Genomic DNA, 25,250 nt, shown 5'->3' with positions numbered 1-25,250 from the left:
TCTATGACTAATTGGTGGTCGTTATCGAGAACTGACACTGTTGTTATTAAAATTGTTGTTTAAAGTTTCATGAACATAATTGTTTTGCTAACATTGTTATGACCAATTATAAATTTCTGTTACTGAAATAGAACTAATCGCCAAGTCATTTTGCTCACTATGTTTATTTTTTAAGAATTTTATCTTCTTCGTTTGGAAATAGTCTTAAGTGTATAATTTATTTAGTTTTATTAATACCTTAATGTATAAATAACTTCTGTTTTATTTTAACAAATTTAAGGGAATAGTTTTTGTGAAATTGAATGTGTACTACAAATATTATTACTTACAGTGTTACAAATAATAGGATAATTTTTTGAAATATTATAGTGCGAATAGGTTTAGTATAAATAAAACTTTATAAGTAACAATTAACAATAATTTATTAGACTAGGTGTCTAGAGGTATATGGAATACTTAAATTATAGTCTCTCTTCGCATAAAACATTATCAGTCTCCATAAATGCTCACTGGTTTACGTAGGACAAAATATCACAGCCACCGTGTTCTATGGAATTATCTCTATCAGATTATGCAAAATCATAGCTATAATAATATCACAAGTTCATGTGTCTTAGTCTTTACGTCATTTCGGTCTCGTCTACTTTCTCTTTCTTCTTCTGGTAGTACTGATGCAACATATCAGGTATCCACATTATTAAGAATAGTATCAATATTGCGTTTTGCGCACTGATACAGGCGATATAATCTTCTGTAAAGTCTCGAACCCATCCTAGGAAATATCCAATTGGTGGCGTGAGCAATCCCATACTTAACATCCCAAGACCTACAGCTGAAGCAACTTGTTCCACCTGGCATTGTTCGGAAATTGTTATATTCCTGGCCACAATTACCATACTCCGTCCGATACCATACATTGAGGATAATACCAGTATAACATATATATCCGTTTGGTACGCCAGGACTGGAAAAGATAATCGAACAATGATTAGATTGCGTAATCGCCAATGTAGCAATAGTTAAAATTGAAATCTTATCTAGTTTAAAAAGGGAATTATAAATACATGTTTCAAAGCCTTTATTTTTTTAACTAAATACATGTAATTTCAGTTTTTATGAGTGAATGTTAATTGCGGTAATAGTCATAGATATGGCCAATAAAATAGGCGAAGGCTTTCTTTATAATTTAACTAGTAGACTCGGCCAAGCGTTGCTGTGGCTAAGGTTTTTGTTACAGATGTTAAATAGTATCTTATGTGAAACGTTGGTACTTTCAACACAGCGCGGCGCCATCTGTTAGAATTGTGATTTGTGACTGTCAAATAATAACAGACAAATAATTAGCAATAAATTAATATTGCGACTATAATTTGAGATTTAAACTATCCTATCTCTCAAGTTGGATCGAACTGCACATGGTGTGCAAATTTGATTGATATCGGTTCGGTAGTTTAGGAGTCCATTGAGTCCATTGTGACACGAGATTTATTTATATTAAGATATTTTATTTTTGTTTTTCATGGTCAGTTTAAAAAGATTCGTTATTTTTATCGACAAAAACAATTGTATAGGTACACATACACGGATGTACAAATTGCATCCTGTATTGTTTATTTACTATATTGTATGACACTATTGAGTTATTATTTTGATATACAACGTGATATGTCCACATTATAAACTTTTCTCTTAAATCACTATTGATGAATGCATTTAAGATTATTGTTTTCATTTTGCGTCACTAGTTTTATATCTTTAAAGAAAAATACAAAATAACGCCGCACTTGTCCGCCCATATCGTAAAATATCATTCAATTGCAGTATAAAGATTTTCAAATGTGTAGAACCTACTCGCTGAAAACCAAGTGCTCGTTTTACTAGATCATACTTGGCATGCCTCGTGCTTAATATCATGATATGATCAGGTGTTTGGGTGTAAGCGCATTAAAGATATCGTTTGGCCTTTCCTTGAAAATACTTTGTCATAAAATCGATCTTTATCTTAACATTACCGTCATTTAAAAAGATAAATAGTTATTGTTTTAGATAACCGATTACTTATACTTTTTTAGTTATTTATTGCGATTTTAATAAAATTTGTTGTACAACTCTATATACTCTTTATTCCTTGAATCAGACAGCCATAGTTATTTCACTTTGAATCAAACCCAGGAACATTGTGCGTACATAATAACTTCATAAAGTTACTATGTCGCAGTGGCACCACTACAATACAATAATGTGTGAGCAGCAGAGAGAGAGAGGTGGAGCTTGAAATTGTACGTGTAATTTACTTACTCTGTCTCACAATAAATACCCAAATACAGGTTATAATCAATGTCATTCGAGCTGAAATATTAAATTTAGCCTGAAGCTGCGGTATAGAAAGTCTTCCAATAATATCTGCAAACGCTACGGCCGACATACAATTGGCAGTTTCTTGTTTATTCATACCTGCTGCATTCTGTAATATAGGTAAATACAGTGAGGTGAGATGTAAAACAAAAGACGATGGCATGTTTCATTTGTTTGTAATTCGTTAATAGTAATTCCAGTCCAATCACAGATATGTAATATTCATATCATTTTGACCAATCAGAATCCAATAAAGCACGCCATCGATTCCTCTATTGATATAATTATCATAAAACTTTAAGCCAAGCCGAAATAGAACCTTGAAAAGTACTTTAAACATTACCTATAAATATATTTTACACATCCATTACAGTTATTTAAAAAAAATAATAAACATTCCAGTTAATTATAGATCTGGCAAACTAAATATCTTTCATTACATTGAAGCCGTCATAAAATAAACGTAGTAATTGTATCGTTCTTCAAATATAATTAAACAGCCAACCTACGAACATCATTTCTTCAAAGATTTCGAATGTAGCTGCTTTTAATTTTTGAATAGATCATTCCTATATTTAGCTATACGACATTTACAATATGTACTGTAAGTGACTCTATATAACATGACTTGATGACGGATTAGATATTAAAACATTGTATGAACGCTACTAAAACAGCTCTATTGAGCATTTGGGCTTGGCTTTCAAAGTTAAATTATGAGACTTTCAATATATGAGAGTAAAACATACCTGTAAGAATAATGGATACAACATGCTGAAGTTTTGCAATGAAATAGATGTTAAAGCAGTTCCAATAATAACGTTCAAGAAACGTGGATTTTTCAAAAGAGATATATCAAATAATTCATATAATTTTCTTAAACCGCTTTTCGTGTTCTGTGGGCTTTTACTGGTTCCTGCAATTTAATATTACGTCAAAGATTATTTCGATTTCTACAATAAAAGGAAACTAAAAGATTTTGCTCAACTTTAAAATAATAAACTGCCTCTAATATACACGTTTGATTAATAAGGTGGTCAGCGGTCTCTACTCAAAACTCACATACGAATAGAGAATAGAAACAAATGACAAATCGTCGGCCCAACTTTTTTGTCATAGCGTCTCTAATCCTGTGACAGACTCTGTTGTTGCGTTTGACGAAAAACAATCAATGTTAAAGCGCCATCGCGTCGTTTCGTGATTTAGTTAAATTGTAGGCCCGCTGGAGTTTGAGGCTCCGTACCAAATACATAAATAAAAAGGCATGAATATATATATTTAATAATTAAGATAACATCAAACAGTTACTTACCATTGAGATGGCCATTTGATTTACTATCTCCTAATGATTTTAAATCCCTATGACTATGAAAATCAGGAACTAGCTTCTGTTTGCCGTCATCATTCACAATCGGTGAAGTAGCGCGTTGTGCTGTATTATTTAATTCGTCGTTTTTCTTACTTTCCTCCAATAAATTAACCTTTTCATCAACCACTACTTCCTCCTCAATCTTTTTCATATGCCATTCCACCGGTTGAATTAGTAACGTACCACAAATCTATAAATAATATCAACTATTAATTACACGGTCAACGCTTGAATACGCTCGACCAGTTTCTGATTGTCTAACAGAATGCCATCATGTCTCGTTATGTATGTGATAACAATCTAACACTTTATCAGGAGCCAGTGAAACATGCTATGATAATCACCCCATGTAAACTCATTGCTGAGAGCAGCAAACATGCACCTCTAAATCCGTAGCTATCCAATAGATATCGGACTACATGAGGCATCAGAGTCTGACCAATCCCCGTTCCAGTCATTGCGATGCCAACTGCAATACTCTTTTTCAATTTAAAGTAACTATTTATGGCTACGAAGGACGCATTTTGTATAAAACCCAATCCAGCGCCTGTAAAATAAATATTATGTTAATCAATCTGGAACTTATACTCGTATGTAACTTTGATGTTAATCTCAATAAGCTGAGGCATTGAATGCATATTGCTATATTAAATACGTATAAATCAATCATTAATATACTACCCAGGTAACTTGAGTTACTTCAACTACAACTTGAGAGTTAAAAGAGTTAAAAAATTCTGAAGTATATCAGGTCTTGTTTTTAGGTAGTTTTTTTCGCTTCTAAACCAAAACAACATTTATATGAGACGGTTTCAATATAAACGAACAAAAACTTACCCAAAAGTATCCCATAAGTGATAACAAGGTGAATAATATTAGTAGAAAATCCACTTAAGAAAATTCCAACAGTGCAAATGATAGATCCAGTAACGCATACAAATCTGGGTGAAGTTAGCTTAACTAGGACTCCGGCGAATGGTCCACTACAGTTACTTACACATAACATAGTATTCATTACTATAGCAGCCCCAGCTGTCCTATGTCCCATTGCCTCTAATGCATCCCCATACAATAAACTGAATAGGGACAGCATAGACTGGTTGAAAATCTAAAATGGATAAATAATATATATTTTTTTTAATATAACATTTGGTACTGCACTTCTTGCACTCATCATTTTTATCTTTTTAGTTTTTCTCTTAACCCTATTGCCTGGAAGAGATCACTTATTAGCGATAAGGCCGCCCGTTGCATACCTTGTGATTTGTGTTTCTTTTATTTTTATTGCAACGAAGTGTGAAAATAAATAAATAAATATTATGACTAGTAAAAATTAAGAACAATGACGCATTTTCAATAAATTGCAGAGAAAACTGAAATTTTGTCAAGTTTATTTTTAATGAACACACAAAATTTTAGTTAGGTTAAGGACGAACCCATTTTATGACAGGGAATGTTTGTAGACTCGTGACAGAAAGATAATTCGTGTCCAAGTTCCGTAAAATAAAAGCAGCCCAAGAGGGAATTAAAATTTATAAGACAATCAATGATATATTAAAAATACTTACATTTGAAAGACCAGTACCGAGTAATATCATCCAGCCCCAACCTCCATCAGGTGGCACTAATTTTACTCTCTTCTCGGTTTTTGTTAAGGAAACTAGGGAATTTTTCATTTTAATTACTTTTCTAAATAATCATTAATTATATTCTTAGTATTCTGAAACAATAATTTTAACTTAGGCCTGTATTCCAATTCCTATGACATACTCATCTTAAATGTTTAGAAATTCTTATAATGGTTTTATGGTTCAAATTTTATCGTCGTTCCGTTTGATACGGGGGATTTTTAATAAAGGGTAGTTTTAGGTATTACTTAAAAATAACATAACCACAACATAAGTATTTACTATATAACATATTAATACTAATGTATAATAAGAAATATAAGTATTTAATAAATACTATAGAATAATATATGTACACTTCACAATGTAAGTATAGACGTAATCTTAAAAACTAGAATGTTAGACGTTTCACTGAGTATATCATTACAATGTTACAAATTTACATAATAAAATGATCTCATTAATATAATGGGTAAGCTCAGTAGGTCATAGTGGATATTGGGCCTGCTTTGTAGCTCATTTCTTTGTTTTGTACTTCCAAGCCGAAACAATTTATTTAGCCGGAAATAGAACTCAGGATTACCAATTCATAATCTTCGTTCTGTAGCTAAAGTAAGCTGTTAAATATACAACTTAACTTAACTTAACTTAACTTAACTTAACTTATATTAGACTTTCTCAGTCGAGGACAACATTGTGCTAAACATTATAAATTTGTGTTGCGTATTTGGATATGGAATGTTATTAAAAACTAAATGTATGCAGAAACACAAGAAAAATATGTCAAATGAGATTTAAAAGCATAAAAATACAACCAAAGAAATAATCGTTTTTCACATACAATGATACACGTCAATTGAGTCATCACGTTTTCAATTAAAAAAAATCACGTGGAATTCATCACGAATATTTACGTAGTCTTTAGAAAAATGAGTTATATTTACTTTAAACTTAATTACAAACAGTCAAAATATAATGATTGCAAATATGAAGGAGAATAAAGATTAGCGTGAATAAATATGAGGTCGCCGTTCTCATCAAATTGATTTTTTAGTTATGGAGGTCATCCCATCACCAAATAATCACGTATGCACTTGTAAACAACTAAAGATTATTTATATACATATATTTTTTTTCCATTTACTCGTAAATCATAGTTATTTTAGCATTGACATGATAAAACAAGTGTTATTGTCATAATAATATGCTGTTTACAATGTCCATCTATCAAAAATGACTGATTGTTTATTGGAAATTGTAGTACAATTCCATTGAATGTATTTTTCTTACTCGAGTATACTAATCGTACTGTACCATATAATAATATTAAGGGAGATGAAACGAAAAATTATAAATTAATTTGATTGTAAGCTGTATTTGGGGAGTAAGGGACTTTGGAAACCGAAATGGCAGGGCACCTCGATAGAATTTTGTCAAGAAAAAGACATGATCATCACCAATAAATTGTTTCAGTTGCCACCATGCCAACCAAGACTTCTTCAACGCACACAACTGATACAACATACAACTCTATAATGAAAATAAATTAGAAATTGTATCAAGACTTCCAAAACCTATCCGTGGCAGATATTGGGTCTGACCAACAGTTCCAACAGCTATTCGCCTTCATTGTAAACCAGAAAGAAAGGAGTCAGCAATTGAAATTCTCAGACTTGACCATTAAACTTCAAGTCCGAGTTCTCATTTTTTAAATTTGGCCAACTGCTCTGTACGGCTTTGAAGTTTGGACAATAAAAGTAGATACCCGCCGGCCCTTTAGAAGCATTTGAAATGAGGCGTTTCCGTAGCATTCGTATAGGCTGGATCCAGTTTTCTAACGAGAAAGTTCCTATTCGACTTGGAATGTCGTAAAAACTTATGAAGAACAGCAAACAACGGAATGTTGCATACCTGGTGAAGCGCCATGAGCGCTACCACTTTCTTTAATTAATTACAATGGTAAAATCCCGGGTAAACGGCGTGTTTTACCATTATACATTATAGAAGGAACATTCATGGAAGTGTATGGGTATTGCGACATTGGAAGAGTTTCTGTATCTGTCACTGGACAAGACACGCTTCACGAAACTGACGGCCTACCCCAAGTAATAGAGAAGCTCCAAAAGATGAATAAGTAATTTGTGCAACTGTATATCTTTCACAGTCAAGCGATAATTACATGTATAATTTAAAAGGCAAATTACAAATTATTACACGCATGTTACATTATATGTTGTATGCTGTACTAGTACTAGTATTGATTTTATTTTTATATGCCCCTAACCGTTTTTATAATTTTAAAGTGGTAAGATTATCACTTATCTTGAATATGTTCGTATATCCAGCTTATCAACCCATATCACTCCATTATAAAGAATACTAAGTAAATTGGTTGTCAAATATTGATTTGTCACGTTTATTTATTTGCAAAGATACACAACTATTTAATTAGCGTTCGAATAACACTGTTAAATTTAAAGAATAAACGAATGCTTTGTATTTATTTTTGCACGTATTGAACGTATTATATGGGACAGTTTAAATCATTTAAAAAAGACATCCAGTATTCCAAACGCGCTAATTATTACTCCTTTTTTATTAATTAATAAGAAAGAAAGATTAAATGAATATCTACTGAGGCGATAAGTTCAGCTACCGCTTAACCGGGAAACAAGATGATGCAACGCGGACCATACTTGAATGACGTATCTTATTTGTTACATTTTAGTAACATTAGAGATAATTTTTATTTTACCATGCGTCACAAAAGTTTATCATAAGTTTTTATGACAATTGAGATGATATTTTTTCTATCTATTGGGTAGATGAGTACAACCAACTTCGTGTTTAAAGGTTAATAAGAGAAAAACCAAAATAAGAAAATACAAATAAGTAAAGTACGCAATATTGCAAACAGTCGAATAATATAGGCAGATAATAATAATAAAAAATTACGGGCAGTAATTAATTTTGTTGTTACCAAAAAATGCATACTATCTATCTATAATTTCAGATACAACATGGAAATAATGAAGAAATTCGGTTAAGATTTAAATGCATGGACAGATAAATTTATGTACCTAAGTCGAGAAGTAAGATTTTTGTAAATCTTGTGATGCCTGCACTTCTACGTCTATTAGTTACAGTTGTCCCTCTTGGAGGTTGAAGTTTAAGGCTATTTTAATGCCAAAAATACATTTATTCATTATCCGATAAAATGTCCTTGAACTTACTTTGCCCCAATGCAATATCTTGAGTCCAAAGGTAAAGTTAAAACAACAGTAATCCTTAACAAATTTAATATCATAAACACTCGTAAAATAAAAATCAGTCTCATATTTTTAAATGAATTCTAATTAACTCCTAAAAACAAAACATATTTAATCTAAATAGGATGTAAAATTAGGGCTGACTGGAGTATTTCTGCTCAGGCTTTATATCAAATCGTCATCCAAATTTTAAATTTACATTAATAAGTCCCATTAATAAGAAAGATAGAATAATTGTAGAGAAGATTTTAACTGCACAATGCACATGGGTCAGTCATATTTTTGCCTCTTGTGTCCTTTAAACATTGATTATGAGTTTAGTTTTTACACGCTTTGTTAACAATAGATTATCATAATTTGATTAAGCCTTGATTTATATCGATAAAGATAACAATCAAGGCTAAACCAGTGACCCGATTTGTACATAATTGTTATTTTCATGATCAGAGAAAAGTAATTTTTGGATTTTTTTAATCTAATCTTAATATATATAAATTACTTGTCACGTTGTTGGTCCGCGATGGACTCCTAAACTACCTAACCGATATAAATCAAATTTGCACATCGTGTGTAGTTTGATCCAACTTAAAAGATAGGATAGCTTACATCTCAATTTATACCCGCAATATTATTTTATTGCAAAATATTTGTTTATTATTTGATAGTCACAATTCTAACAGATGGCGCTGTGTTGAAAGTACCAACGTTCCACATAAGCTACAATTAAATGGCATAGCCACCAAAACAGCATGGTGGTCCACATGGCTGGTGTTCTCCTACCGTTTCCCTTAAATAGTTTGCTACTATGTAATATAACAAAAACCTTAGCCACAGCAACGCTTGGCCGGTCTGCTAGTCTAATATATATTTATAAGATTGTAGTTATCTAGGAGTTTCAGGTAATGCGCATTATAATGACTAATTTTAGACCGACGAGTTTAATAATAGACCCCTTGATTATTGTAATTTTAAGAAATATCAATTAATTAATATCTACTACTAAATATACGTGAGATTTTGGTAGGTACTCGATTAAATGTGAGATTTTTATTGATTTCAAATGCAACATGTTTTGAGTTAAATGATACTGAAATCTGATCATCGGTGACAAAAAAGAGTAAATATTAATTGTCTGCCAAGATTGCGATGTCCCTCAAAGTGTCATGCCGGACACACTTACTTACATATTTTTTGCTGTTTTATTTGATTTTACTAAAGTATTATAACAGAAACTTCATGTAGAGAAATAACATACACAAGCCGGTGTCGTAACAAAAACATTCACGGAAGTCGATAAATAAATGAAATCGATGAACACGATAAATAAAACATGATTAACATCAACATCTTACCAAACATTGAATAAAATAAAATTTTCACGTTACACGTACACTAATACACTTTGTTTAAGGCAACCGTCTGATGCGAAATCCCAAGCATCAATGAGTTATTGACACCGTATCGGAACAATTCGTAACATTATCTATGCGTAGACACATGTCATGAAAATTATACGTCATGAATTTATCATGTTTTTTTAGTAATTACCGGCGAGGATGTTCCATTCCGATGAGTTGACTATTATGCTTTTCAAGTTAAAATCTAATCGGGTGAAAAGAAATTTGATAAATTACTTTTTGCAAGAAAGTTATCCAAGAATATATACAGAATGTATTTGTACTTTTCTTTTTTGATAATATTTATAAAATACTGTTTTTGACAATAATGTAAACAAGCAATGACCACAATGAAAAATAATACTATATATACATATATATAATATATTATATTTTAACAACATATTTATCAAAATTTTAGAAAATCGCATTATGAAGTTTATTTAAATTTAATTAATAATAATATTAGTGAAATTATTTTCAATATACTTTAAGTTACCCACGTCAATATTAATGTAACAGTAGATTTAGTTAGAGATTTTCGTGTCAAAGTACTTTACACTTGCGTTTCAATATGTATGTATGTATATTGTATATGTATAGTAGAAACCAAAGGTAAATTATTGTTATTGTAATATGAAATATTATTGCTTACATTGCTTGAAACATTTTCCGTGTGATACAAAATCAATAAACTTCCGGTTAGTATGAAAGGTGTATGAAGCTCATGAAAATATATTTTAAACATTTTGTTCATAAATCACTTAAACTGTTCTTACAGTGGTCAAACCAGACTGACGTCATTTCACAGAAATGTGTCATCCCGGTTCTTTACTGTGCTCTTGGTAATTGATTTTATTTACACTTAGTCACCTTGTATAATTACCTCCTATATGACAACTAATGTAACATAATCTTGTAACTAATTTAGTTTACTTTATAGATTTTAAACTATTTTCACAATGCCATACCGTGATTAAAAAAATTTGTTATATTAGTAATAACTAATATAGACTTTTGCTAATCGTGTTATGTATTTAATTTTAATTTATTCTTAAACTGTAATAATAAAAAATTGCAATACTGTATGAAATAGTTTTATGTATCTTAAAGGCTGGCAACGCACTTGTGAGTCTGGCAATGTGATTGTCCATGGGCGGCAGTATCACTAACATCAGATCTTGCCCGTTTGCCCATAGTTACATAACATACATACGTATCCATACATTTGCTTATATAGTTAATACAATGTACTTATGAACGTCAATAAAAATAAATAAATTGTTATAAAACACCAAAATAAATAATTTTGCGATGTTAAAATAAATTGTGTGCACGAATTATTACACAGTTGTTAACTGAAGCACACCGACAAATTCAGGGGTAAGGTCAAACACAGAAATCTGAAATCTATGAAAATATTATGACTGTTTAGTAGTGATGCAACATTTTGAAACACTGGTATAATATTTTGCAATAGAATTTTTATTCTGTACACTATAAAATTGATAATTATATATAACATTAACCAAACATGTTCCAATTTAAAATGATTAAACTGTAAAAAATAATAACAACGTTTTTTTTTCAGCAAGTTGCATTCCCTAACGATGAGTCTTAAAATTTTAAATTCTAAATTAATTAAAATATCGGTTTTTGTACCAAGCATAACATACCAAGTCCGACGGCAGAGGCCACTTGGTCGGCTCTGCAATGCTCAGTTATAGTCAAATTCCTTGCTACGATGACCATGCTCCGTCCGATGCCGTATAATGCGGATAAAACTAATAAGGATGTCAAATCTGTTTGATATGCTAATACTGTAAAGTAATAGCTTTTATAAACAATCTTATTTAAATTTATATATATTGTCTATCTATCTCTATCAATATTATCAAGTTTGATGTAAATAATAATATTATTAATAGTAGTAAAAAGACCATGGGCGCTTTCTTAATATGCAAGTAGGTGATCACCCTTCAGTGCCTAACGCACACCGTTGACTTTTTGGGTTTAAGTATGCCGGTTTCCTCACGATGTTTCCTTCTCTCTGGTACGCCCAAAGAGTGTTAAAAACGCACATAAATGAAAGTCAATTGGTGGACAGCCGGGTTTGAACCTACGACCTCAGGATGAGAGTCGCACACTGAAGCTAATTCTGCTCTATAGGTGAGTAGTAGGTACTAGTATTATTATTATAAATTCTTAGGTTTAATTGATCAACATTTATATTCACTTCAGCTAAAAATATTGACTACTAAACGAAAATCTATTATACATATAGTTAAATAAAGGCGCCACATGCGATACGTATGCTATATAAAGAATAACTTAATTAACTTACTTTGCCTCGTTATTATTATCCAAATGCATGTTAAAAACATCGTCAATCGAGCTGTCAATTTTAATCTAACTTGGACTTGTGGTACAATAAGCCTTCGAAAAATGTCAGCTAATGCCACTGCAGACATACATGTAGCCGTTTCATTTCTGCTCATACCTATATTCTGTAAAAATAAGCAGACGATCATTTTTGTTCCCGAAATGTAAGAAAATTAAAATTCAGTCATTTGCTTTTTTATATATTTTATTAATGTTTCGAATAATAGTTTCTTTGGTAAAATAATCAATAAACACTAACCAGTAAGAAAAATGGGAACAACATGCCGAAATTCTGAATCGAAATATACGTTAAACCGATTCCGATAATAACATTAATAAAACGTGGACTTGATAATAGGGATATGTCAAATAATTCGTAAATTCTTTCTAATGCATTTTTCTTTAGTTCCGGCGTTTTATTTAAGGATCCTGTAAAGTCAAATAATATTAAAAAGGAAGAATTACCTAAAATGGAAATCAAATCACTTTATAAAAGTGTGAACCAATTGTTTTTTATGATTTCTACTGTGAGATTCAGAGTATATTTCGATCAATATTCTAAATAATGCATGTATATAGATTTACTTCTTTTACTTTTTTATTTTGTCTGTTTTTAGTAATTATGTACAGTGTTCGAGGACACAATAAATAAATCGGTAAAAATAAAACAAAATATACTTAAATTAAAAATATGTTACCAAAACGTAAGTAGTTGACTTACGTTTTGGTAATTACTTTTGTAAGTACTTTGGAATTACTTAAAATACATATTTGTTTATAACTATCCGTTAAACTACCTACAAGTAATTGAATTATTAGAAGACGATACGATATATATAAATCTATTTACGATATACTTTTATATAATAGTTAAATATCGAACTTATATCCAATGATCTTTACTCTGACTCAGTCACTGTTGTGTAAAAATGGTCAAGCTTTATTCAAAATCTCAACATATAATACAAGAACAGAATATAATTCAAAATAATCTAACTTAGACATTTTAGAAAATACCTGTTTTGAAATCATCAGAAAAACCATTTACAAATTCTTTTTTTTAATTGCCAACAAACGGTCCAAACAACCGAAATTTATCACGCAAAGCATTACACTCAGAACCATCGCTGCTCCTGTAGTTCGATGTCCCATTTCTTGTAATTTGTCACCATATAATAAACTAAATTGTGAGAACATTGCCTGGTTTAAAAAAAATAAAAAATAATAAATTGTAATGAACATTACATAAAGAACATAAAAAGAATAAAACTATGCTGTAAATATCATATAAACTGAATAAAATATACTATTAAATTATGCTATCAAGAACTTTAAGTTCGTCTTACATAAACTTAACTTAATAAACATTACATAATCTTATATTTACAATATGTGAAATATTTCGTTAACTTACATTAGTAACAGCACTGCCAAGTAATACCATCCATCCCCAGCCTCCATCGGGTGGTACCAGTTTTATTACTGTCTTCGTTTTAGTCATTTTCACTTATATTTTGGATCTAAAATATTTCACAGCTTAAAACCTAGTTGTAGATTTTTAAATTTATGTTACGTGAAAGAAATCACGTAATGTGTAGTGTTTAGTAAGTTTTTGCTGTAGTATCTTCTAACACAATAATAAAAATCGTACCCTGATAACCATACAATTCACATTTGATACACCATATCACAGATGTTATATAATATTTTCGATACTCTATTCAAACATACATACGACACGAATATCTGCCAATCAATGAAATGATTTTGTTTTAAAACCTTTACGGCCTGGCCACGGGGATCGGCGGTGCGAACGACGATGCGGGAGGCGAGGCGACCATTCGCGCGGGGCTGTTTGCAGGCCACGGGCCAGTCACGTTTGCCGCCGCGACCAGTAAGGAAGTTCGACAGCGACATGTCTTTATCGAAATCATCTCGATATTGCTTGGAAAGTAATAGCTTTTGGTTCAAGACCTAATATTTGGAGAAATTGTGGAGAATTCCACAAGAAGTATGAGAAATTCAGAATATATCCAGAATTATTTTTTTGAGTATACCAGAATGAGTATTGAAACCTTCAATTATATTCTTATGAATATTCAACCAGAATTGGAGAAAAAAGTTAATGCAAATAGAATTTTAAGTGCCGCTGAAAAATTGTTTTTGAGATTAAGGTATATTAAATTAATGCTGTGGATGGCCAGACTTCCAAATAGCTGGTCTAGGCAGTATTTCAGTAACAAAAAACTCTGTATTCATTTTTCGCCGCGACCACGATTAAACTTATTTATTCCCTTCTCTATTCGCCGCGACTGCCGCTCGACTCCGTGGCTTGCACCGTACTGATTCATGCATTTGTTTCGCTCGCCCGTCGCGACGTCAGTCGCCCGCGCGATTCGCTCGGTACATTTCGCCGGTCGCATCGCTGGTCGCCGTTGCGCGTGGCTTGATTAGTACATTGCTATGAGTTTATTTCAGTCGCTAGACGCATCGCGGTTCGCACCGCGCGAATATTCGCGTCGGCGAATGTCCCGTGGCCAGGCTGTTAGAATTAATTTAGTGCTATCTAAATGCCAATGTGTAAAGATATGTATCAAATGTAACCCTACAACTGCATTTTCTTTACTTTAAAGTTTTGGGCAAATTTAGATTACCTTTTGATAGTCTCATAAACTTTCTATTCATGAGTACTTTTAAATGGTACTTTTGTCGGATCAAATTTATTTTAATCACTTTACAACCTCATCATCACCATTGCACTTAAACAAGCTGCGAAAGATCGTGGCGATTTTGATTAAAACTTACTTAACTTACAATTGGGAAAACGCGTTCAAAATGTCGTGTTATTGTTAGATGATGTTTCATAATTATAACTAACTTTCATTAAAACACTTCAACTATCGTGGATTAATTAAGCAACACAGTGTTTACTGGTTAAAAAATCATACTAATTATAATCTCTATGTACGGATAAATATCTGTTTTGATAAAAAGCTAAGTTCCTGATCAAAGGTCAGGTGGCAAAACCAAAATATTATTTAACGGCGCCAGTCTTCAAGATATACTTGTTGATTTTTTCTAAATCCCATTTTTACGTTTAATTCGTGACGTAAATATACTAAATTATGATTTTTATTTTATCGGATTGACCATAAAAATATTGAGTAATAATAGTAATTTACCATATGTTTCGCATAAAAATTAATAAAATCGGATTTTCTATTAATAATATATTACTTATAGAAAAGGCGAATTTCTTTTTCTTATTTATAAAAATCAATATATCAATCAGTGGTGCATAGAAGCGTAACAAATGAAAAAACTTACTTCTGCTTATAACCGATTTCGATGTGTCAGTAAGTGATAGAATTTTAAAAATATGTATACTCACTTTATATTTTTTTAATACAAGGAAAAATTGTTGACTGAGTTTTTGGGCTATTTTTCTCAGAGCAGTGCAGTTTTTTACTTATAAAGGATTAGTTAAAATTTCAAAAGTATATGAATAATAATTGCTACAAAGAGAGAGAGAGAGAAAGAAAAGATCATTGATAATAATATTCCTTTTTGATACGCTCTATTTAGTTTGTTTGAAATTAAATATCAAAATTGCTAAAGAGCTATAATGTAACAGTATTGTCAACATAACAATAATAAAATATACTACTCTTACGACCACACATACCACGACGGTTCTATTTCCAGACTCTAAACGAATTGATTGATTTATATATTATCAAAACGTTTACTTCATATAAAATGTAAAAAATATTATCGTACATTTTTTTTTAAATGACATCACTTTCTTGTGCCAGATCGTTTCCCATAAAAATTATATTAACAAAGATTTCAAAGGCACCATTAGAGTCCATCTTTGTAAGACCCGTTCTATGACTAATTGGTGGTCGTTATCGAGAACTGACACTGTAGTTATTAAAATTGTTGTTTCAAGTTTCATGAACATAATTGTTTTGCTAACATTGTTATGACCAATTATAAATTTATGTTACTGAAATAGAACTAATCGCCAAGTCATTTTGCTCACTATGTTTATTTTTTAAGAATTATATCTTCTTCGTTTGGAAATAGTCTAAATTGTATAATTTATTTAGTTTTATTAATACCTTAATATATAAATAACTTCTGTTTTATTTAAACAAATTTAAGGGAATAGTTTTTGTGAAATTGAATGTGTACTACTAATATTATTACTTACAGTGTTACAAATAATAGGATAATTTATTGAAATATTATAGTGCGGATAGGTTTATTATAAATTAAATTTTATAAGTAACAATTAACAATAATTTATTAGACTAGGTATCTAGAGGTATATGGAATACTTAAATTATAGTCTCTCTTCGCATAAAACATTATCAGTCTCCATAAATGCTCACTGGTTTACGTAGGACAAAATATCACAGCCACCGTGTTCTATGGAATTATCTCTATCAGATTATGCACAATCATAGCTATAATAATATCACAAGTTCATGTGTCTTAGTCTTTACTTCATTTCGGTCTCGTCTACTTTCTCTTTCTTCTTCTGGTAGTACTGATGCAACATATCAGGTATCCACATTATTAAGAATAGTATCAATATTGCGTTTTGCGCACTGATACAGGCGATATAATCTTCTGTAAAGTCTCGAACCCATCCTAGGAAATATCCAATTGGCGGCGTGACCATACTTAACATCCCAAGACCTACAGCTGAAGCAACTTGTTCCACCCGGCATTGTTCAGAAATGGTTATATTCCTGGCCACAATAATCATACTCCGTCCAAACCCATACATTGAGGATAACACCAGTATAACATATATATTTGTTTGGTACGCCAATACTGGAAAAAAATAATCGAACAATGATTAGATTGCGTAATCGCCAATGTGGCAACAGCAACATCATTTCAACAACAACAGCAACAACATTATCATTGAAATCTTATCTTGTTTAAAAAGGAAATTATAAATATTTGTAATTTCAGTTTTTATGAGCGAATGTTAATTGTGTTAATAGGCAAAGATATGGCCAATAAAATAGGCGAAGGCTGTCTTTATAATTTAATATTTTATTGTTGTTTTTCACGAGTTTAGTTTAAAAAGATTCGTTCTTTGTATCGACATAAAAACAATGGGACATATACATGGATGTAGTAATTGCATCTTTTATTATTTATTTACTACATACAAAATAACTTCATAAAGTTAATGTCACAGTGGCACCACTACAATATAATAATGTGTGAGCAGTAGAGGAGAGAGAAAGGTAGAGCTTGAAATTATACGTGTAATTTACTTACTCTGTCTCACAATAAATATCCAAATACAGGTAATAATCAAACTCAAACTCAAACTCAAACTCAAAATATCTTTATTCAAGTAGGTAACCAAGTACACTTTTGAATAGTCAAGTTAAATTAATCGTAAATTTACATTTACTACCAGTTCGCAAGTCAAGGGCGTAGAGCGGGTAAGAAGAACTGGCAAGAAACTTTCCGCCACTCTTTTTAATCGCCAAGTATTGTCATACAAATCAAAGTCATTCGAGCTGAAATGTTAAATTTAGCCGGAAGCTGCGGTATAGAAAGTCTTCCAATAATATCTGCAAACGCCACGGCCGACATACAATTGGCGGTTTCTTGTTTATTCATACCTGCTGCATTCTGTAATATAGGTAAATACAGTGAGGTGAGATGTAAAACAAAAGACGATGGAACGTTTCTTTTGTTTGAAATTCGTTAATAGTAATTCCAGTCCAATCACAGACTGTATCATTCTGACCAATCAGAATCCAATAAAGCACGCCATCGATTCCTCTATTGTTTTAATTATCATAAAACTTTAAGCCAAGCCGAAATAGAACCGTGAAAAGTTACTTTAAACATAACCTATAAATATATTTTACACATCCATTACAGTTATTTAAAAAAAAATAAACATTCAAGTTAATTATAGATCTGCCAAACTAAATATCTTTCATTACATTGAAGCCGTCATAAAAAAACGTAGTAATTGTATCGTTCTTCAAATATAATTAAACAGCCAACCTACAAACATCATTTCTTTAAAGATTTCGAATGTAGCTGCTTTTAATTTTTGAATAGATCATTCCTATATTTAGCTATACGACAATTACAATATGGACTGTAAGTGACTCTATATAACATGACTTATTGAAGGATTAGATATAGTAGACCGAGGCGAATCGGATCACTTTTTCTTTGAGGTTGAGTAAATCATACTAAAGTGCTATATAATGTTATTTTTATTGATAAAATCGTAAGAAGTAACAATTACCTATGAAATAAATATTTGAAAACTTAAATCATACATATATTCTCTTAATTAGCTATTAAAAACTAAAAAAAGGAAAATATCCGATTCGCCCCAACTTTCGGGGTGAATCGGATCGTGCACAAAATATAACAAAATTTTAAGGTATAGTGTGAAATAACTTTTGAATCAGTAAAAATATACAATAATCAGATTAATTTTAATTATTGGCACATAATTCACATATAAGTTATGGTCCTTTTTTTCTGTAAGCTCGTGAACGGTGCTGAAAAACTCTTAGCAGCTTTACGCAAGGTCAACTCTTTGTTCTGGACTTAATTTACAGCCTCTTTCATTTTTTCCTGACACCATTCTCCGGTGGTCATGAAATAAATATGAATCAATAACCTCAAACATGTAATAAATCAGTTTAAAAGTATCATCCAATTCGCCCCTAAGGATATGATCCGATTAGCCCCATAATTAAGACTTTTGAAATAAATATTTTAGACGTTAACCTCTAAGATTATACTTAAAAGCGAATTGGTTCTTCAATATTAACACCTTGCTTAGCAATATTAACCAAAATAGTTAAATTTTAAGACAAATCCGTCATATGACACAAAGAAAACGTAAGTACGTAACCTTAGATGAGCGCCAAATTGCGACATACTCAAAAAACCGAGTGGCTGACGAGCGGCATTGCCACTGATCCACAAGCGCGATCGAAATACTGCTTATGTCGGGAGGTGCTCAGTAAATGGAGAGACACAAAACGCCGGTTAAGTGCGTTCTATGTGAATGTGATATTTGAATTATCAACACTTTGATCCGATTCGCCCTGTGATCCGATTCGCCTCGGTCTACCTACTAAAATAGCTCTATTGGGCTTGGCTTTCAAAGTAAAATTATGAGACTTTCAATATATGAGAGTAAAAACATACCTGTAAGAATAATGGATACAACATGCTGAAGTTTTGCAATGAAATAAATGTTAAAGCAATTCCAATAATAATGTTCAAGAAACGTGGATTTTTCAAAAGAGATATATCAAATAAGTCATATAATTTTCTTAAACCACTTTTCGTGTTCTGTGGGCTTTTACTGGTACCTGTAATTTAATATTACGTCAAAGATTATTTCGATTTCTACAATAAAAGATTTTGCTCAACTTTAAAAATAATAAACTGATTCTAATATAGGTACACGTTTGATTCAAAAAGTGGTCAGCGGTCTCCTCAAAACACACATACGAATAACGACATAATGATAAGGGATAGAAACAAATGACAAATCGTCAGCGCAACCTTTTTTGTCATCTCTAACAGTTTGACGAAAAACAATCAATTTTAAAGCGCCATCGCGTCGTTTCGTGATTCGGTTAAATTGTAGGCCCGCTGGAGTTTGAGGCTCGGTACCAAATACATAAATAAAAAGGCATAAATATATATATTTAATAATTAAGATAACATTAAACAGTTACTTACCATTAAGATAGCCATTCGATTTACTATCTCTTAATGATTTTAAATCCTTATGACTAAGAAAATCAGGAACTAGCTTATGTTTGCCGTCATCGTTCACAATCGGTGAAGTAGCGCGTCGCGCTGTATTATTTAATTCGTCGTTTTTCTTACTTTCCTCAAATATATTAACCTTTTCATCAACCACTACTTCCTCTTCAATCTTTTTCATATGCCATTCCACCGGTTGAATTAGTAACGTAATCTATAAATAATATCAACTATTAATTACACGGTCAACGCTTGAATACGCTTGACCAATTTCTGATCGTCTAACAGAATGCCATCATGTCTCGTTATGTATGTGATAACAATCTAACACTTTATCAGGAGCCAGTGAAACATGCTATGATAATCACCCCATGTAAACTCATTGCCGAGAGCAGCAAACATGCACCTCTAAATCCGTAGCTATCCAATAGATATCGGACTACATGAGGCATCAGAGTCTGACCAATGCCCGTTCCAGTCATTGCGATGCCAACTGCAATACTCTTTTTCAATTTAAAGTAACTATTTATGGCTACGAAGGACGCATTTTGTATAAAACACAATCCAGCGCCTGTAAAATAAATATTATGTTAATCAATCTGGAACTTATACTCGTAAGTAAATTTTAATCATGATGGTTGTCGCATATTACTCTATTAAATATGTATAAATCAATCACTTTAATATACTAGTATCCAGGTAACTAAGTTAAACATAGTTGAAGTGCTGCATGGCAGTGTGCGTAGCTTCACAAAGTCAGTCCGACTCATTATATATAATATTATGGTAAAGCCACATCAAGACTACTTAATCGAACTATGGGGCACTGCAGCGCCTACCAATCTTTTAAACTACAAATAATAGTTTTTTTTTATTCTAAACTAAAACTACATTGATATGAGACGGTTCCAATATAAACGAACAAAAACTTACCCAAAAGTATCCCATAAGTTATAACAAGGTGAATAATATTAGTAGAAAATCCACTTAAGAAAATTCCAACAGTGCAAATGATAGATCCAGTAAAGGAAACAAATCTGGGTGAAGTTAGCTTAACTAGGACTCCGACGAGTGGTCCACTAAAGTTAGTTACACATAACATAGTATTAATGACTATAGCAGCCCCAGCTGTCCTATGTCCCATTGCCTCTAATGCATCCCCATACAATAAACTGAATAGGGATAGCATAGACTGTATGAAAATCTAAAATGGATAATGATGTGACTAGTAAAATTTTAGAACAATAACATATTTTCATTAAATTGCAGAGAAAACTGATATATTGTCAACTTTAGTTAGGTAAAGGATGAAACCTTATCATGACAGCGAACGCTTATAGACTCGTGACAAAAAGATGATTCGTCTCCAAGTTCCATAAAATAAAAGCAGCCCAAGAGGTAATTAGAATTCATTCCAAATTTTCGTATAAGACAGGGGATATATACAGCACAATTAGTATTTTTTTTAAAAGTACTTACAGTTGAAAGACCAGTACCAAGTACTATTATCCAGCCCCAGCCTCCATCAGGTGGCACTAATTTTACTCTCTTCTCAGTTTTTGTTAAGGAAACTGGGGAATTTTTCATTTTAATAACTTTTCTAAATAATCATTAATTATATTCTTAGTATTCTGAAACAATAATTTTAACTTAGACCTGTATTCCAATTCCTATGACAAGTGACAAAATGGTATATGTTTGGAACTTCTGAAATAATGGGATTCCTTCTTTGGTTCCGAAATCTGATTCAAATTTGATCGTCGTTCCGTTTTATAAGGGGGGTTTTTTAATAAAGGGTAAGTAGGGGTTTACCTCTCGTGCTATTTTTGTGGGTCACATATCTGACAATCTTGCCGCAGAATTTTTCCAGCTGCGATCTGTGCTCAAGCAACATGTCGGATAGCCCATCCCGGGATACCCTCATGCCAGTTGACTGAAGACAAAAGGTGTTGGATGTCAAAAAGTATCACAGCTGTAGAAAAAGTTGCATTATCTGTATTTATTTCCCCGGAGTTGGTATCGACTAAAAAGAGGACAGCGTGAGCCATTTTTGCCAATTTAGTAAATAGATTATCATAATTAGAATGAAGTTCCAACTTGGAACGAAAGTTCGAAGTTGGAACGAAAAAATTCTTACGAAAAGTTGTCACGAATTCTCGTCCGATCACCGAAGTAAAGCTACGTCGGGCGATGTCAGTACTTGGATGGGTGACCGCCTGGGAACTTCTCGTGATGTTGGCTTTTTTTTTTCGTCGTAAGATTGGTGTCGAGAAAATCTATCATACTGTTATGATACCAATTAACATATAAATTAATCGAAAGGAATTTCTTTCCATCCGGGTGTCCCTTTACACCTCTAAAGTTAAGCCTTAATTTGTATCGATAAAGATAACAATCAAGGCTAAACCAGTGACCCGATTTGTACAGAATTGTTCGTTTCATGATCAGAGTAAAGTAATTTTTTATCTCATATAATATATTATTTACTAGCTGGCCTGGCGAACATCGTACCGCCTAACAGTCGATTCTTTATATGTTTAAAATACATATTCTGCTATTCGGGACTCCGGTCTAGCTAGTAAGATAAAAAAAAGAAAATTGATAAGAAAACAAATACATTATGTCAAAAAATAAAAATTTACCTTCCCGAAACCCCTCCACTAACACTTGAACTTTATGCTGTGGTATTAAAGTTCAAATTGACTTTTAAGTATTATTACGAATATTTTGTATGGGAATATAGAAAAGTGTTGTTTTTAGACTTTTTCACTCAATTTTCATAGAAAGATATTAGAGCGACTCATGGCCACGTGTAATACCTTTTCAGAATCTCTATTAAATGCGCCAAAACTTGTAGTACAGGGACACTTTTCGGTGAATTAATTTTTTTTCACAGTAAAGAAAAATTTATGATTTGTAAAAATGTTATATCGTATCACTTAATATTATCTTGAATACACTCAATAAACAACTATAAATAGTATGTCTAACGCAAGAACTCATCAGTACCAATCTAGTGGATATTATGAGAAAGATACAGGATGTAGATATTTTCGAATTTTAAGAAGAATTAGTAAAACAAAGTCAATTTTCATATAAAAACCAAAATAAATCATAACTCTGCAGGGGTTTACCTTAGAGACCTCCCGTAGAACAATTTTTTGCCGCTGATGACCTCATCTATCCCCTATTTGCGTTTGATCCACGACTTTTTGGCCACCCTGTATATAGATAAGATAGTATCAAGGAGTTTTAGGTAATGCGCATTATAATGACTAATTTTAGACCGACGAGATTAATAATAGACCCCTTGATTGTTGTAATTTTAGGAATTTTCAATTAATTAATATCTACTACTAAATATACGTGAGATTTTGGTACTCGAAATGTGAGATTTTTATTGATTTCAGGTGCAACATGTTTTGAGTTAAATGATATTGAAATCTGATCATCGGTGACAAAAAAGAGTAAATATTTAATGACTGTCAAGATTGCGTTGTCCCTCAAACGGTAATGCCCGACACACTTACTTACATCTATGTTTGCTGTTTTATTTGATTTTACTAAAGAGACTACATGCAGGGAAATAACATACACAAGCCGGTGTCGTAACAAAACCGTTCACGGAAGTCGATAAATAAATAAAATCGATGAACACGATAAATAAAACATAATTAACATCAACATCTTACCAACTTTTAATAAAATAAAATTTTGACCTTACACGTACACTTAAATACACTTTGTTTAAGGCAACCGTCTGATGCGAAAACCCAAGCATCAATGAGTTATTGACACAGTATCGGAACAATTCGTAACATTATCTATGCGTAGACACATGTCATGGAAATTATACGTCATGTGTAGATAGAGTATACCATAGTCCGTCTACGAAGTCATGAATTTATCATGGTTTTTAGTAATTACCGGTGAGGATGTTCCATTCCGATGAGTTGACTGTTACGCTTTTTAAGGTAAAGTCTAATCGGTTGAAAAGAAATTTGATAAATTACTTTTTGTTAGAAAGGTATCTAAGAAATAGTTATTTGTACTTTTCTTTTTTGATAATATTTATAAAATACTGTTTTTGAGAATAATGTAAACATGCAATGACCACTAGTCATCTAGTTAAAGCTAGATTTTTTTTAATAGTTTTTAACAACATATTTATCAAAATTATAGAAAATCGCATTGTGAAGTTTATTTAAATTTAATAAATATTAGTGAAATTATTTTCAATATACCTACTTTAAGTTACCCACGTCAATATTAATGTAACAGTAGATTTACTTAGAGATTTTCGTATTAATGTACTTTACACTTGCGTTTCAATATGTATGTAGGTATATGTTTAGGAGAAACCAAAGGTAATTATTGTTATTGTAATATGAAATATGGACAAGACAAAGTGGAAAGGGCCACCAGGAAAAAGAAAGCGTGGTCGCCCTCTTGCACGGTGGGCCGACGAGCTTAAGAAAGTTGGTGGAGAGGATTGGGAGAAAAATGCTCAAAACAGAGAAAGATGAAGTCAATTGGAGGAGGCCTATACTCAATAAGAGGTCCTGTATGTATATATATAATATATATATGTATGTGTTTTATGTGTGTGTGTATAATTTGTAAATTATTTTTAACTAATTAATTAATTTGTAACTTTTTGTAAATTTTTCAAGGAATAAATGAGGCTTAATTCATATGAAATATTATTGCTTACATTTTTGATGTCTTTTGCCAATCGTGTTATGTATTTAAGTTTAATTTATTGTTAAATTGTAATAAGAAAAAAAATGCCACACTATACGAAACAGTTTTATATACCTTAAAGGCTGGCAACGCACTTGTGAGTCTGGCAATGTGAGTGTCCATGGGCGACAGTATCACTAACATCAGATGAGCCTCCTGCCCTATTGCCCCCAGTTACATAGCATACATTTAAAAAAAAGTTACTGCTAACATCAAAATTTCATTTACTCATATTGGTAATACAATGTACTTTATGAACGTCAATAAAAAGAAATAAATAGTTGATAACACCAAAATAAATTATAGACAAATTATA

The 25,250-nt window shown here is 31.7% G+C and overlaps 1 protein-coding gene across 6 annotated transcripts; it reads right to left on the bottom strand.

Moving 5' to 3' along the window:
- Positions 1 to 404: 404 nt before the first annotated feature.
- LOC125050031 (monocarboxylate transporter 12-B-like) lies at positions 405 to 23,963 on the bottom strand. 6 transcript variants are annotated; one of them, XM_047649591.1, is made up of 11 exons: positions 13,418 to 13,574; positions 12,660 to 12,829; positions 12,363 to 12,525; positions 11,695 to 11,838; positions 5,293 to 5,444; positions 4,562 to 4,832; positions 4,069 to 4,271; positions 3,668 to 3,914; positions 3,105 to 3,271; positions 2,299 to 2,464; positions 405 to 964 (listed from the first exon to the last, which is right to left on the bottom strand). In XM_047649591.1, the coding sequence occupies exons 5-11, from the start codon at positions 5,398 to 5,400 to the stop codon at positions 621 to 623; spliced, it is 1,506 nt and encodes a 501-aa protein (XP_047505547.1). In that variant the 5' UTR covers positions 5,401 to 5,444; positions 11,695 to 11,838; positions 12,363 to 12,525; positions 12,660 to 12,829; positions 13,418 to 13,574; the 3' UTR covers positions 405 to 620. The 6 variants fall into 6 exon arrangements, with proteins under 6 accessions (XP_047505547.1, XP_047505562.1, XP_047505554.1 ...); XM_047649606.1 differs by lacking the exons at positions 5,293 to 5,444; positions 11,695 to 11,838; positions 12,363 to 12,525; positions 12,660 to 12,829; positions 13,418 to 13,574 and adding exons at positions 21,671 to 21,822; positions 23,884 to 23,963; XM_047649598.1 differs by lacking the exons at positions 11,695 to 11,838; positions 12,363 to 12,525; positions 12,660 to 12,829; positions 13,418 to 13,574 and adding an exon at positions 9,976 to 10,100 and having other exon boundaries at positions 5,293 to 5,445.
- Between the last annotated feature and the right edge of the window lie 1,287 nt (positions 23,964 to 25,250).

Source organism: Pieris napi, chromosome 1, assembly GCF_905475465.1.
Source record: "Pieris napi chromosome 1, ilPieNapi1.2, whole genome shotgun sequence".
NCBI lineage: Eukaryota > Metazoa > Arthropoda > Insecta > Lepidoptera > Pieridae > Pieris > Pieris napi.
The sequence above is the reverse complement of the archived record's forward strand: the minus strand, read 5'-3'. Positions and strand labels throughout refer to the sequence as shown.

Coding starts and splice junctions, on each gene's coding strand:
- LOC125050031 (XM_047649606.1), bottom strand. CDS start 21,778: ATGAAAAATTCCCCAGTTTCCTTAACAAAAACTGAGAAGAGAGTAAAA. Junction 4,833..21,670: donor TTGGTACTGGTCTTTCAACT/GTAAGTACTTTT, acceptor TATCCATTTTAG/ATTTTCAACCAGTCTATGCT. Junction 3,272..3,667: donor ATCAAATGGCCATCTCAATG/GTAAGTAACTGT, acceptor ATTAAATTGCAG/GAACCAGTAAAAGCCCACAG.